Source organism: Fusarium redolens (assembly GCF_020744475.1).
Source record: "Fusarium redolens strain MPI-CAGE-AT-0023 chromosome Unknown BKA55scaffold_3, whole genome shotgun sequence".
NCBI classification, from domain to species: Eukaryota; Fungi; Ascomycota; class Sordariomycetes; order Hypocreales; family Nectriaceae; genus Fusarium; species Fusarium redolens.
The window spans coordinates 2,817,277-2,831,354 of NW_025763666.1; the positions used below are offsets into that span (position 1 = coordinate 2,817,277).

The 14,078-nt window shown below is 48.3% G+C and overlaps 5 protein-coding genes across 5 annotated transcripts; 1 reads left to right on the forward strand and 4 right to left on the reverse strand.

Annotated features, from left to right (window-relative positions):
- Nucleotides 1-99: 99 nt before the first annotated feature.
- Nucleotides 100-2,566, reverse strand: BKA55DRAFT_686062 (uncharacterized protein; the record flags this gene model as incomplete). Its single annotated transcript, XM_046198890.1, has 7 exons — nucleotides 100-661; nucleotides 710-762; nucleotides 811-1,132; nucleotides 1,178-1,694; nucleotides 1,745-1,832; nucleotides 1,884-2,001; nucleotides 2,052-2,566. The coding sequence occupies 7 exons, from the start codon at nucleotides 2,564-2,566 to the stop codon at nucleotides 100-102; spliced, it is 2,175 nt and encodes a 724-aa protein (XP_046054327.1).
- Nucleotides 2,567-3,188: 622 nt separating this feature from the next.
- On the reverse strand, nucleotides 3,189-6,677 carry BKA55DRAFT_719137 (uncharacterized protein; the record flags this gene model as incomplete). The annotated part of the gene is made up of 5 exons (XM_046200954.1): nucleotides 3,189-3,896; nucleotides 3,945-4,058; nucleotides 4,107-4,208; nucleotides 4,254-5,291; nucleotides 5,337-6,677. 5 exons carry the CDS (start codon nucleotides 6,675-6,677, stop codon nucleotides 3,288-3,290), a joined length of 3,204 nt encoding a protein of 1,067 aa, XP_046054328.1. The 3' UTR covers nucleotides 3,189-3,287.
- Nucleotides 6,678-7,625: 948 nt separating this feature from the next.
- On the forward strand, nucleotides 7,626-9,776 carry BKA55DRAFT_607606 (uncharacterized protein). Its single transcript, XM_046196610.1, has 4 exons — nucleotides 7,626-7,719; nucleotides 7,802-7,905; nucleotides 7,980-8,700; nucleotides 8,752-9,776. Exons 1-4 carry the CDS (start codon nucleotides 7,678-7,680, stop codon nucleotides 9,751-9,753), a joined length of 1,869 nt encoding a protein of 622 aa, XP_046054329.1. The 5' UTR covers nucleotides 7,626-7,677; the 3' UTR covers nucleotides 9,754-9,776.
- A 24-nt stretch (nucleotides 9,777-9,800) lies between these two features.
- Nucleotides 9,801-10,743, reverse strand: BKA55DRAFT_559262 (uncharacterized protein). Its single transcript, XM_046191946.1, has 2 exons — nucleotides 10,076-10,743; nucleotides 9,801-10,025 (listed from the first exon to the last, which is right to left on the reverse strand). The coding sequence occupies exon 1, from the start codon at nucleotides 10,553-10,555 to the stop codon at nucleotides 10,106-10,108; it is 450 nt and encodes a 149-aa protein (XP_046054330.1). The 5' UTR covers nucleotides 10,556-10,743; the 3' UTR covers nucleotides 9,801-10,025; nucleotides 10,076-10,105.
- A 1,206-nt stretch (nucleotides 10,744-11,949) lies between these two features.
- BKA55DRAFT_535520 (uncharacterized protein) lies at nucleotides 11,950-13,875 on the reverse strand (the record flags this gene model as incomplete). Its single annotated transcript, XM_046189713.1, has 2 exons — nucleotides 11,950-13,673; nucleotides 13,782-13,875. The coding sequence occupies 2 exons, from the start codon at nucleotides 13,873-13,875 to the stop codon at nucleotides 11,950-11,952; spliced, it is 1,818 nt and encodes a 605-aa protein (XP_046054331.1).
- Between the last annotated feature and the right edge of the window lie 203 nt (nucleotides 13,876-14,078).

Genomic DNA, 14,078 nt, shown 5'->3' on the forward strand with positions numbered 1-14,078 from the left:
ATTGGATTTAACATGCTTTTAAATGTTACAGCCGTTTAGCATAGCTGGTTTCTTCCAGTGAGACCCAAGCATCATAAGAGCGGTGCTTCAAAACGCAACTCACTGTCCCACCTTGAGGATCTCAGCAGCTCTCAAAACAGCCTTCGCACTCCTCTCAACCCACTCCTCAGCCTGCGTCAAATTCCCCTGATCCAAACTATCCTGCACCGCCGGAAAAACATCCGCACCATACCCACTATCCAACCCCGGCGCACTAACAACATTATAAAACGAAAACCTACCCGGCAGCAATCCCTCACTCGCAAAACCTCTACTGAAAGCCTTGTACCTCGCGTTAACTGCACTAAGTAGAACAGTATCGTTTAGAGCGAGTGCTTGTTTTGCTAGCGTGGAAATACGCTTTCCTGCTTCTTCGAATGAAGATACTGCGGAGGAGAGGGGTGTGAGATCGAGGTCGTAGGAGGGGAAGCGGGTGGTGATCTTTTCTTCGAGATCTTCAAAGATGTCGCGCAGGGCGGTGCCGGCGTGGGTGAGATCGAAGGGGATGAGGGGATCGTCGGCGATGTGATAGGTTAGGAGGGTTACGAATTGGCCCATTGCTGTGTGGAGATGAAAGCCTGGGTCTGCGAACTCGGTCATCCAACGGTGGGTATCGTAGAGACTGAGGCATGTAAGTTGGCGTTACGGTAAAATAAATGGGAATACCTACGTGTGATATGCGTAAACTGGGTCTTTAGGACCAGGACCTCCAGCAATATCAAGCTATCAAAAGTTAGTCATATCCGCAATCAAGCCTCGCGAAATACTTACAGAAGTGATACCGTTATGGTAGAAAGCAGCATAATCACTTCCACTACCCATAGCAGGCAAAACACCCTCAGTAGCATTGAACCACGCATCATACAACGTCGGTCCAGGTCCATAACCCTCAGGAAAGATGACCTTCTTCATAGTCTCAATAGCAATAGTCTGGATCTCTCCTGATCCAACAATCTCTGCTCTTGGACCAGAAACAGCTGTGTCGAGGTTGATATAAGCCACGGTCTTTTCGATAAGTTCCGGAAGATGATCTTCAACCCATTCTGTGCTGCCCATGAGACCGAACTCTTCGGCGTCCCAAGAGGCCAAGATACTACACCCGTTAGTTTTCATCCTAGATTGGGGTTAATGAACTTACATTGTTCGACGAGGCTTCCATCCATTCTCGACAAGCTTCCCAAAAGCCTTGGCCATCTCAATAAGCAACGCACCGCCCGAAACAGCATCCGCCGCACCACCAGCCGTCCACCCATCCCTATGATTCCCAATAATGACATACTCATCCTCATTCGTCCCATTAATCGAAGCAATAACATCCCACGCCGGTTCAAGTCTTGTATCCATGATATTCACAAGATTAAGCGTAGCTCCCTGTGCAGGACCACTGTGATATGTAACATTTGAAAAAGCACCCTTGTAGTTGGTGCGATTGACGGTTTCAGGGGAGAGACCGTGGTTGGAGAGGGCGTGCAGGAGTTGAAGACCGTCGCGGGGGGAGATGGGGATTGATGGGATGGAGGGGCCGTAGGGGGTTATGTCGGCGCGGGGAGAGTCTTTGTGGGAGGCGTAGCCGATTGTTGAGGGGTCGCCGAAGGAGAGGGAGCCCCAGCGGGTGCTGCCTCTTTGGATGGAGGAGGGATGGCGAGCAGGGCCGTCTAGAGCTGTTAATATGTGCTGGTATTAGGGGACTCTTTATTCTGCTGACCTGGGTAGGGAAGATAACCGTTGGCTTCAGTGATCTCACCATCTTCAAGAGGGTCGGTGTAGAGTATAGTTCCAATCATGCCATGAGCCTGTTTTTTCAATAAGTATCTGACTCTCCATGATCGTGTGATGGAACTCACCTCAGCGTTCTTGATCTTGACTCCACGGTTCGCGCCACCATATTGAGCCAGAGCAATCTTTCCCTTTAACTCAACACCAAGATCTTTAAGCTTCTGATAATCCTCCCTCGAGCCACGACTATCACTCACATTAGCCATGCCAGCAACACCTCAAGGTCATGTTCTTACCCCACGTAAACATATTCAGCATTGACCCTTCCACTACCAGAAAGTGCATGGTATGCAACCTGCTCATTAGGATTCCTCGTCTGCTCATCAACATCCAACTTATCCTCTAACCTCTGCACATCATGCACGCTCCCATCAGGTCTCTTCAAGCTAAGCGTACTCTCAATTGGTTCCGTATACGTGATCCAATATTCATCAATCCAAGATTCCCAACCTGCATCAATCCACTTCTTCTGCGTCCACTCTGCCTGAGATCTGTTATGTCCCGCAAGACGATAACCAGAGGTGTAGTAGAGGGACCAGTCTGAGATGGAGTTGCTGTCAAAGGAATTGACGAGCAGAGTTTCAACATCAGTGAGGACGGGAGGAAATTCTACGGCATCGCGTTTGAGATGACGACTTTGAGAGGTTCGTGCTGAACGACGTGCTCGAAGAGTGGAGAGTTCATCTTTGTCGGGGAGACAAGCGTATACACACGCCGCAGCAACAAGACAAGTCGCCAAATTCCTCGCCATGATTCCAGTATATCTCAAGAATCGTGACGAACCACTTTGCAACAGAGAAACTACATCATATTTATACTACCCCTCCAAACCATCCTTGGCACATCGCGTGCGGGGGATTCACTTACACCCAGTAACGATAAGCTAGCGCTTACACCGCATCTCTGAAAGAGGAATGTCAAGTTCACGAGCGTACAACATTGCCATGAGATGCACGATAAGATGTTGCGTCATACGACGAGGAATTGCTTGGCTCTGGTTGACCTTCCGTGTTGGGGTTGGATAACCGTGTAGCGTCGTATCATGATGATGCGGGGTTGAGGAACTTTTTTAATAGTCCGAGGATTCCGTGAGTTTATTGTGTTTAAGCTTGTTTTTGAGGTGTTTATCGTGGTGGGTTAGGCCCGGTTTATGTTTGCTAATTAGTTAGGTTGTTTATTAGGCTATTGTTGTTGGTTGGGAGGAGTTCGTCTAACTTGATGCACTGCTTTATGGGCGTGCAATGCGTGCATCTTTAGTGGCCAATGGGTACTTGTGAAACATTGACGCAATTGAAGTAGTGAAAATCATTCAATGAGAGTGCTATACGCTATTTGTTCCTCTAATCAACGCCAGGCCATTGCCATAAAATATTCAACATGTTTGCACCAGCACCGTCCATTGCTTTTGTTCCCCCTTGGTATCCAATCTTCGCCAAGTTATCCTTCCCACGTATGCCTTACACATAGATGAGCTAGCCCCTAGGCTCAACAATCATGGGCCCAACACCAGAAGACTTCTCCTTACTCTCTCTGTCCTCCAAAGAACTCATATCCTCCTCATCATCCGCCTTCTTACTCTTCCTAAACACTCTCATAAACCTCCCCCAACCCCTCGCCATCCAATTATAAACCGCCACAAAAGGCGGCGCGAAGAAGTAAACAACCTTGGCAAACCACTCATCAGGAAAGATCCTAACAAGCACACCCCACGGCAGACTAAAGGCGGCGATAAGGATAGAAATAGCCCACTGCACACCATTCAGACCATCAGGATCAATGTCAAAGACGCGGCTTCCGATGAAGATGATTCCGACTTGAAGACCGATCATGATGGCGTTGATGAGGATGAAGAACAGGTTGCGGTGGATGCCGACAAAGACGTTGAATTTGTTGTCGAGACGACGGCAGTTTAGCTCGTTGAAGATCTGCATCCAGACGAAGACGTTGAATATTATGGTGTCGAGCTGGAGCTTTTCGGAGGGGATTGAGGTGTTGTAGTTGAGGATGGAGTCGCCGGCGAAGTAGAGGACGAGGACGACGACGAGTTGGAAGATGGATTGGCCGATGATCATCTTCCACATCTGGAGTTGTTAGTGGTGGAAATGGAAGGGAAGTGGGAGTAGACTTACGTTCATGGTGATTAGGGGGGCCGACTTGGGTTGGGGAGGTCGGTCGAGGATAGAGTCAGTAGGAGGATCGGTGGCCAAGGCGAGAGCAGCCATGGTGTCCATGATAAGGTTGATCTACTAAAGTCAGTATCATAGAGACATCTGAAGATGAGTGTGACTTACCCAAAGAAGCTGAACAGCCTTAAGAATAGGCTCCATCTTGTCGTCATACATAGACGTAACGAAAGAGAGCAAAACAGCAGTAATGTTGACGGTGATTTGGAACTTCACAAGTCAGTAACCCATGCAACTTCAAGACTGAAAACATACCTGTAAGAACTTCTGCACCGCATCGTTAACAGCCCGTCCCCACTTCAGCGCAGTAATAATAGAAGCAAAGTTATCATCCATAAGGATAATCTCAGACGCTTCCTTCGCAACCTCCGTACCAGAAATACCCATCGAGAAACCGATATCCGCTGCCTTGAGCGCAGGAGCATCATTAGTACCATCACCAGTAACGGCGACTGTTTCGCCCAAGACCTTGAGACGCGTGACAAGAATACGCTTGTCGTCAGGTGAAGAACGGGCAAGCACTTGAAGACGAGGAATGACCTTGTCAAGCTCCTCCTCAGAGAGCTTGCGGAACTCAGGACCCTCCATGACGATACCGTCGGTATAGATACCGCATTCTGTGGCGATAGCTCGAGCTGTGACGAGGTTATCACCCGTAACCATGCGAGTGACAACACCGGCGCGTCTGGCATTCTGCACAGCTTGCGGAACACCTTCTCGAACAGGATCTTGAATACCAACGATACCAAGAAGTGTCAGGTCACCGAGGTGCTCAAGATCAGGCATCTCCTCAAAGTCCTTGTATACCAAACCAATAGTACGCAGCGACTTTCTCGCAAAAGCCATGATGGCATCATCAGCAGCCTTGCGATCCAAAGGTTCAACAGCGCCAGTAGACGGGTTAACTTCAGTGGAGCAGAAGCTAACCATGATCTCTGAAGCACCCTTGATGAGAACCCTGTATCCAGTCTGGACCTTTATCACAGCGAGCATGTACTTCTTGACCGAGTTGAAAGGCTCGATGAGGACTATTTGTTCGTTCGCTCGTGCTTCGGAGAGGGACTGCATGCCGAGATGGTCTTTCGCAAGTTGGAGCAGTGCGGTTTCGGTCTTGGAGCCGATGAATGCGGCGTCGCCTTCGTTGGTGCCTTCAAAGGCGGTCGAGTTTACGGCGACGGATTGGGTTATAAGTTTGCGGGTTTCGGGGGAGAGGTTGGATGCCCAGGTGGGAATGTCGGAGGTGAAGCTGGAGGAACCGAAACGGCCGGCGGTGACTGTCATTTTATTCGTAGTCTGAGATGTTAGCAGACGCTATTGTGCTGGGAGAATGCGGCGTACTAAAGTTCCTGTCTTGTCGGAGCAAATACAAGTCGCGTTACCCATAGTCTCACACGCTCTAAGAACTCGAACGAGGTTGTTCTCCTTCAAAAGACGCGTCGTCGCAAAAGCCAGTGCGAGAGTGACAGCGAGTGGCAAACCCTCGGGTACAGCGACAGCAATGATAGCAATAGCCACGACAAGAAGATCGACAAACGTCGAAGCTTTCTCCTCAGCTGGTCGGTCATCACCAGGAAGAGAAGCACAGAAGCGGAAGAGAAGAATGAAGAACATAAGGAGTGAAGCACCACCACCAAGCTTAGCGATAGCGACGGCTAGACCTTCAAGCTTCTTCTGGAGAGGCGTAGACTCAATGTCTGTTCGGACAGACATCATGATCTTGCCGAAACTGCTATTGACGCCGACGGAGGTGCAGAGAAAAGTTCCCATGCCTTCGAGAACACGAGATCCAGAGATGATGAATGGATCAGGCTCCTTGGTGCGCATAGGATCATCGATGAAGCACATGGCACCAGGAGTCTTCTTCAACGCGTCAGACTCGCCAGTGACGGTTGACTCATCGCACTTGACGTTATGGCCATCGATGAAGATACCGTCAGCGGGGATCAAATCACCCGGCTCAAGGTTCAAAACATCGCCAACGACGACATCAGCAACATTGACAAGCATCGATTTTCCCGATCTCAGAACCTTGACCTCTCGATCATCCTTCTTAGTGTTGAGCTTCACAAACGCTTTTTCTTTCTGCCAATCGTTATGCGAAGCAACAACCACAACGATGAGAACGGCGCCGAGGATCGCAACACCTTCAACCCAATCAACAGGCGTAGGATCACCCGGTTTATGCGAAACACCAAAAGTCTCGTACAGACCGAGGGCAAGAGAAATAGTACCCGCGACAGTCAACATGATGAGGACTGCTTCTTGGAATGTGATCCAGGCTAATCTCCAGATTGACTTTGGCTTCTTGGGGGGAAGTTGATTGCGACCAAAGACTTTGATACGAGGACAGTTCTGGGTATTAAGCTCGTCAACGCTAAGACCTGCTTTCAGATCGACATTGAGACTGCGAGCCAAACCCGGCAGACCGCCGAGGCCTTTGAGGACATCGAGGGATTTGGGGTCGAGTAATTGGTTCAGAACCTCAGGGCTGTGATTGAAGGGATTGTTGGGATCGTGAGGAAAGCGCTTCTCGTTGCCAGCATCGAGATATTGGGGGATTTCAGCGGTGTTGATACTAGGAACAACAGTGGTGTCTCCAGCTGAAGATATGGTGCCTGCTTCGCTGATAGATCGCTGGCGAGGATCTAGCAGGGCTTTTGGGTCAAGATGGCCAGACATAGTAGCTTAGGCCCTTGGCGAGAAAATACAGTAGAGAAATGAGTGAGCTCCAAACCAGTGAGCTGCGATGGGTGAGTCATGGTAGTTGAGTACGTGGGGTATTTACAATTTATATCTATTGACTATCACTCCGACTGAAAAAGCTAACATCATTTTCCCATGTCCACGTTTGAACAGCTTAGCTTGAGACTACAGGGGAGCTGTTGTCGGTACCAACAAAGGAGGTGTACAGTCCCACCAATGGATTAACTCTAAAAGATCTGATAAACGAAACATGTGCTTATATCATCGGACAACGGATTTCCGAGATCTCAAAATAAAGCCAAGATCTGCGACGGTGAGCAGGGGAGCTCTTTTCTACAGCCAATAAGACACAGTAGTGAGTGTGGGTGTTGAGTTATGTAATCGGAGACGGAAATGAAGATTGGAGCTCTGACCATAGCTTGATCTTGTTTCTGCTGCATTTGCACAGCCTCCCTCGATGATACCGCCCAATCAAGCTTATTAAGTGACGAGTATGTGTTGTAATTATCAGATCCCCACCCCGCAATATGAGAATCTCGCTTGTTGTTTAGCATTACGTTGAGGAATTGATCGATCGAGTGGGTTACCAAGCTACAAGGTCACAGCATTTTATGCTACCCTGTAGCTTGGGATGCCTGTTTGACAGATCGAGATTTGGGATCTAGATGAAACGTCGACTCGTTTGGACTCTTCAAGCTTATTCTGTCCTTTTCAACTACCTTTGTCCTCTCAATTAACTCTTGAGAGACACGCGGAGTAGATGTTCCCCTCTCAGGCCTCAGCGGTAAATGCGCAAGACAATCGCTAATGATTTGATCTTAATCCCTGTCTCGCTAACACTTCAATTCACAGATCCACGTGCCAACTGTACAGCACACTAGCACCAACACATTTTGTGCCCCACGGAAACCCGCCTCTCCGTCAATCTCTCTCCCGTCTCACTTCCGTCTCTCCGATTACACTCCATCCCCTCGCAATGCCTCCCCGACGAGCCTGCGACATATGCTATAAGCGAAAGGTAATAAAAACATGTTTTGTTTCCCCCCCTTCCTTCAGTGTGACATCATTTCACAGGAGCATTATAATAACCCTTGCTATAGATTCAATGCCTGATCAAGACTCAAGGTGATCCATGTGACTGGTGCGACAGCCAGGGGCTCACATGCACTTTTGATAGAGTGATCCAGAAGGACCCAAACAAAAGGTAAGCTTGTTTTTTGTTACTGTGACAGCCAAGGCTGAACCGTTCCATTGGGTGCTTGAGGCTGACCATTTCAGAACTACTTCCGATGTCGTTCAGGAACTATCACGCCGCGTGGAAACGCTCGAGGAGGCGCTTCAAACGGCCCTGACGAATAGCACAAACATGTCTGTTGGAGGCCCCTCACCATGGTCTGAACCAACGAGTCTTCGCTTCGCTTCTTCCCCAATCACTCGTCAGCCGGTGATTAGTCCTATTGGAGTATCACCTACAACACGCTCAAAGCCGATTTACAAATTATCACGCTGTCACATCGGAACAAATTGGTACTTTAAAGGCATAGGAATTCTTTCAAATCGCGGTTGGCAGTGGATTTCAGACGGTGCAGGGGAGCGCGTCTTCCTTGAGAACTTCGACATTTTCGGTAATCCTGCGCCACCGCTTGGCTCTGTTTCATTTTCTGAAACACCAAGAGTTCTACCGCCTAGGGCTATTTGCGCCCATGTCGTTGAGTTATTTTTCAAGTCCAAAACAGCTGTTATCTTTCCATTTTTGGAGAGAGGCCTCTTTGAGGGGACCCTGAGTAAGGCTTTTGATGAGGGGGTGATTGATTTGGGGAGAAGGGCGCCTGCTGAGGCTTGTCTTTGGGCTATGATTGCTCTTGTTGTTAGGACGACTGATGCTCAACAGCTGGGGTTTTCTTTTGAGCCGAGGGATTGCGTGAATGAGGCCTCTCGGTTGTTGGGTGTTGTGAGTGGCAATACCAGCTTGGATAGCTTACAAGGAACTCTTCTTCTGGTAAGTAATCTTAAAGCCACAAAGTATCGTGCGTGAGGCTGACGAAACCAGTGGGCAAGTCAAAAGATACGAGGACAATGTCGTGAAGCTGCTGTCAGCTTCGCAAGCGCATGTCGCATGGTGTGCGATCTCGGCGGTCATTTCCCTCTATCACGACCAGCAATCTCCCCTCAACACATCCCGACATTCGACAACCAAACAAGGCTCCATATCCGAAGAATATTCTGGATCTGTTACTGTTATGACAAGGACATGTCTCTACGAACAGATAAACCGCCACTCCTGACGTCAGATCACTGCGATATGAGTGACGCTGAAGACCAGACGTTATGGTACAGTCATCCACGAGATACAAATCTCGCGAGAGTCAAAGAAAACGCAAGTCGACTTCTCTGTTCCCCAAGAGCGTTCAAATATACTGAGGGCGAACTTCTTGCGCACGTTCGGCAACTTGATGATGAGCTTGAGGAATGGCGCTTATCAGTTGATCCACGATATCGGCCACGGTTATCGATCTTGTCAGATTTATCATTCTCGCTACCTGCGACTATGAGTTTACAAGATCGGACATATCTCATAAATCTGCAGCTCGATTACCTCTTTACCATTATCAACATCCATACACTTGTCCGAAAGTGCGGCGACTTGGAGGAGAATCTACCAGATGATCTCCACAGCGTGGTACACTCAAGCGCTGATCTATCCATCGAAGCCAGCAGATCTATCTTCCGGATATTGGACACGATAGTGGATCTCTGGAAAGAAGACTCATTGTGGATAGTATCCCACTATGCACCCATGGCTGCGATGCCACTCTTCATGAACATTCTTATTCACCCGCTTGGTTCTTCGGCTGATAATGACTTACGTATCTTGTCATCAATAAGCAATATCACGCGCAAGGTGCCTTCTGACAGACTTCCGATGGAGGAGATCGAGCATATTCAGGAGATTAGTGAGTTTGTGATGGAGCTTGTGCGGCTAAGTCATAGTGCGGCATGGAAGGTCAAACGAGGCGAGAGAGAGCATGACCTTGATATTATTCATACATAGTAACACAAATAGAGAAGTAAACGATTGAAATGGTTACTTGATTCTCAATTGACACTTGGGATGATCTTCTCACGAGCCAGAGTACGTCTTTCGCTTGGCTACTGATATCAAATGTAGGTGAATAAGTTTGGTTTGTAAGTCATATATATATATTCATCTGATGCCAAACGTGATTATGCTTCAAACACTAGTTCCTGCCAAGCGACCAATTTTGCATGGGTGAACTCTGATGATCGGCTGGATGCTTCCATCTTGGCATATAAAGAATGGGTCTAACGAAGCCGTTAGATTTGTAGACACAAATATCCCAGAACATACTTACTCGATAGTATCCTTCAGCCATAGAACATGTTTACTCCTCACCCATGAGGTGCGACAAGTCCCGAGGACACTTTCGTCCACTGCAAATCCACTCCCCAGCAACCTTCTTACAAGAACACTGCCTCTTCTCTAGCCCACTCTCCTCAGCCGGCAGACTTCTCGGACACTTGGGCCCGCCGCAGAGCCACTCATCTCCAACCTTGTGGCACGAACACTGTCTCTTCTCAAGCTGGTTCTCCTCAGGAAGATCTCGGGGACACTTGGGGCCACCGCAGAGCCACTCGTCGCCGATCTTGTGGCATGAGCACTGGCGCGGGACGAGGTCGCGCTTCACCTTGTCGTAGCACTTGGTGCCGGTGCAGATCCAGTCGTCGCCGACTTTCTTGCAGGTGCATGAGCGGGCTTGGAGGTCGCCTGCGGGGGAGGGCGCGGCGATGGCGAAGGTTGCGAAGAAGGCGACGGCGATGGGGAGGAACTTCATTTTGGCGGTTGATGAGTTATTCGGAGATGTTCGTTATTGGTTTGTTTGCCTGAGTTTGAGTGTTGAGAGGAACTGATATTTGACAGCGAGAGTCTTGATCATTTATACTTGATCCTTCACGATCAACACCACGATATCCAACATCCACAGTCAACGCGATAGCCCGATCAAAAGATCCTCGAATCATGTATCCAAAATAAGCTCTTGAAACATTTTCGGAAGTCGGTCCAGTGATAAGTCTGGCACTTTTGCTCTCTGTGCTCCTTTTGCCTAGCGTCTAGGCCCAAAATGGAAGGTGAAGCAACGTCAACCCACCTCTGCATTCGCTGTTACCATAGCATTTGCTTGTTACCATGGTATTGGAGATGCTCAGCGTCGTATTTGATAAGTATCGACTGATCGAGACTAAGTTGGGGGCTGAGTGTAAGGTTATTCTCATGATGGCTCTTAGTGGCGGGTTGATTCTAGGCTGACGGGATTCATGTTGCCAAGGAATCCTTCGGGGGGAAGAGTATAGAGACTAAACGAAAACTACAGAAGTTCTTCTGCTGACCAAGACCTTTGTTTGAATCAATTGAGAAGGTGGTATTCGCCTCTGACGCAATCAGATTGTCTGGGTATCAGCTACGGGGCGATATGGTCATCAGCGGCAAACCCAAGCACTCGGTCCAGCCAAAAATGTTAGTAAGAGGACCTACTATTGAGGAGTCATTGCAATCCTGACAATGAACTGTAGTACTGCAACTTACAATAAAATAATCTAAAAAGCTATTGACAAAGCCGCGGCGGCGGTATGAACCAACGTTGAATGATCTGTAATTGGGATAAGATTATAATAAGCTTGGTGCGCCTCTCTATCAAAGCGCACGATCCATACCTTGATACGACCTGCCATACCAAATACGGGAAAGGGTCGATTCGGAAATACGCAACCGTTCCCGCTGACTGACAGGGTTCACAGTGGTGATTGGCCGTCGATTGGTTGATTGGCGAGACAGAACGGCCCTCGGGCTAATACTGATGATCGTGCATGGAGAGACAGGGCTCCTATCCATGATACCTTGCAGTCGGCCGCTGCTATCTTGAGTTATATCAACATCGCCAGGTCAGATGACCGTCATGTAGTGCTGGAGGAGAACTGATTCTGTTACAAAACAGGAAGGCAGTCTTGCTAATGAGAGGCAAGTGATATTGTGTAGTATCGAGGCGGCTTTTCTTACCTGCGTGTGTACTTGAGCGAGTGAGGAGCGAGTGAGTACATCTCTAATACATTTTGAGAGGCATTGCTGGCATATCGTGAGATCTGTCAGATAGACTAAAAGATTATTGAACTATATACAGCTTCTTCTATGATACTGCCTCTCCATTTATACACACAAACCCCTAAACTTTCATCACAGTTGGCCACTGGTTGTAAAAGCATCTCCACTGCTCGTGTCAATCTCGACGTAGAAATCATCCAGTATAGACCTCATATCATAAGAGAACTGCGAGTAAGAGTTCCCTCCTTGAATACCAACAGTTGCACCTCGACCATTATTATCAGTGCGATAGTATACAAACCTAACCAACCCCGGATGGTCCTTGTACAGACTAACGGTGAAGTGATTAAACTCTACACCATTACCACCTATACCAATTGTGCTGTACTCAACAGTGAACGTCTGGCCTCGGGAGGTCCCGTAGACATCGTACGAAATGCCTGAGCCACAAGTCTCGGTTGAAATGAACATGTCGCTCCAGTATGGGAAGATAGACACAGACGGGAAGTAAGGGAAGGGGAGCTCATAGTTGCCGACGTACTCAAACTTTGGGGCTTCGAGGATTGATAACATCCCGGCCACACCAACATAGACTGTGTCTGAGAGGGAGCCGTATATACCGACTTGGAAAGGAAGTTGAACAGTGTCATATTCATCAAAGTGAACGTCCCCCGAGGTGAACAGAGGCGTGGGGTTTGCGAGGACGGTATTTGAAACACAGCCGGTGGTGGTGGCCGCTGCGGTAGTGGAACTCTCCACAGCCGTGGAAGTAAGCTCATCAGTTGTTGCAGTGCTCTCTCTTAATGAAGTTGCAATCGTAGTAGTGCTGTCTTCAGATGAAGCCGTGACAGTAGTAGTGCTGTCGCCAGAAGTTATTGTGCTTAGTCCAGATGTTTCAGCACTGCCTTCTGATGATGTAGTAATGGCAGTAATGCTACCCCCAGTTGTTGTACTGCCGTTCTCGGATGGCGCCGTGGTAGAAAGAGTAGTACCGTCGGTCGTTGCAGTAATCTCCTCGGATGAAGTCGTCATAGCAATAGCGATGCTCTCAGTTGACGCCGTGAAAGTAGCCGTAGTGTCTTGGTTTGTGCTCGTACTATCTTCAGATGTTGTAGTAGTGATACCTTCGGACGCAGTTGTAATGATAGTGGTCCTGTCACCAGATGTTACAGTGCCGCTTTCGAATGTTGAAGTAGTATAATCTGCTGCTGAGGTTGTTGTTGTACTGCGCTCGGAAGGAGAGGTGACACTATCAGTGACTGTTGAGGCCCCCTCAGTTGTTGTCGTGCTGCCCAAAGAGACAAACGTAGTGCTTTCCTTGGTTGTTGATGTTGTTGTGATATCCTTGGATGTTAATGGTGTACTCTCCTCGGTTGTAACTGTTGTGCTGTCTGTAGATGCAGTTGATGTTTCGACTGAGGTAGTAGTTGCACCAACTACACTAGTAGTAGTTTTAGTTTCCGTTGTTGTCTGTGCGATCGTTGCGGTGGTGTCGACGGCAGCTGAAGTTTCAGTAATTGTCTCAGCGTTGCTTGTATAGGTGGTAGTAGTACTTTCAGCAGTTGAGGACACATCGGTAGTCGTGGTTGTCGTGTCATCGGCCGCAGTACCGGTGGGGATAGTACTTATTTCGATTACATTTGAAGTTTCAATCTCTGTATATGAGTTTGCGCTGGCAGTGGCTGTATCGATGGTAATCGTTGTGGCTGTATTAGTCTCGTCCACATTTGTCTTAGCGGTAGTAACAGCTTCGCTCTCGGTCGAGGTTGTCTCCAAGACAAAAGTTTCAGAACCTGTGGAGGATGGTGCAGAGATAGGGGTTGTGGACTCTGAAGCAGTAGTCAAGACACTGGAGCCTATAAACAATCAGTATAAGAAACTATTCACCCGCAGAATGAAGTTATTCCCAGTGGCTTGGCGCTACTTGAGTAGCTCAGCCAAACCCCATATTGGTTTGAACTTACTGGCACGGGAGGATAACGGCTTACACGGGCTTGCGACAACAGACCGCGCCACCAACAAGCCAAAAGCCACCGATGAAAATCCATTGATATGCATATTGTTTAACGAGAGACTTTGTTTAATGAGCGATAGGATTCCTAACGAATGACACCTGCAGAGACCGAGGGAGAGAGATATAAAGCACCAACCTAAAAGCAGATGGGAAAAAGGAAAAGAAAACGAGAAACAAAGTAGAAAGGTATTACCTTGGGGAACCACGGTGGTATACTTTCGTCCGCAATTCTCAGGCCACGTTTTTT

Bases quoted from the DNA above. Each gene is read 5' to 3' on its own strand.
- BKA55DRAFT_607606 (XM_046196610.1), top strand. From the start codon at position 7,678: ATGCCTCCCCGACGAGCCTGCGACATATGCTATAAGCGAAAG. The intron at 7,720-7,801 runs GTAATAAAAACA...CCCTTGCTATAG, and splicing joins ACATATGCTATAAGCGAAAG to ATTCAATGCCTGATCAAGAC. The intron at 8,701-8,751 runs GTAAGTAATCTT...TGACGAAACCAG, and splicing joins TACAAGGAACTCTTCTTCTG to TGGGCAAGTCAAAAGATACG.
- BKA55DRAFT_559262 (XM_046191946.1), bottom strand. From the start codon at position 10,555: ATGAAGTTCCTCCCCATCGCCGTCGCCTTCTTCGCAACCTTCGCCATC.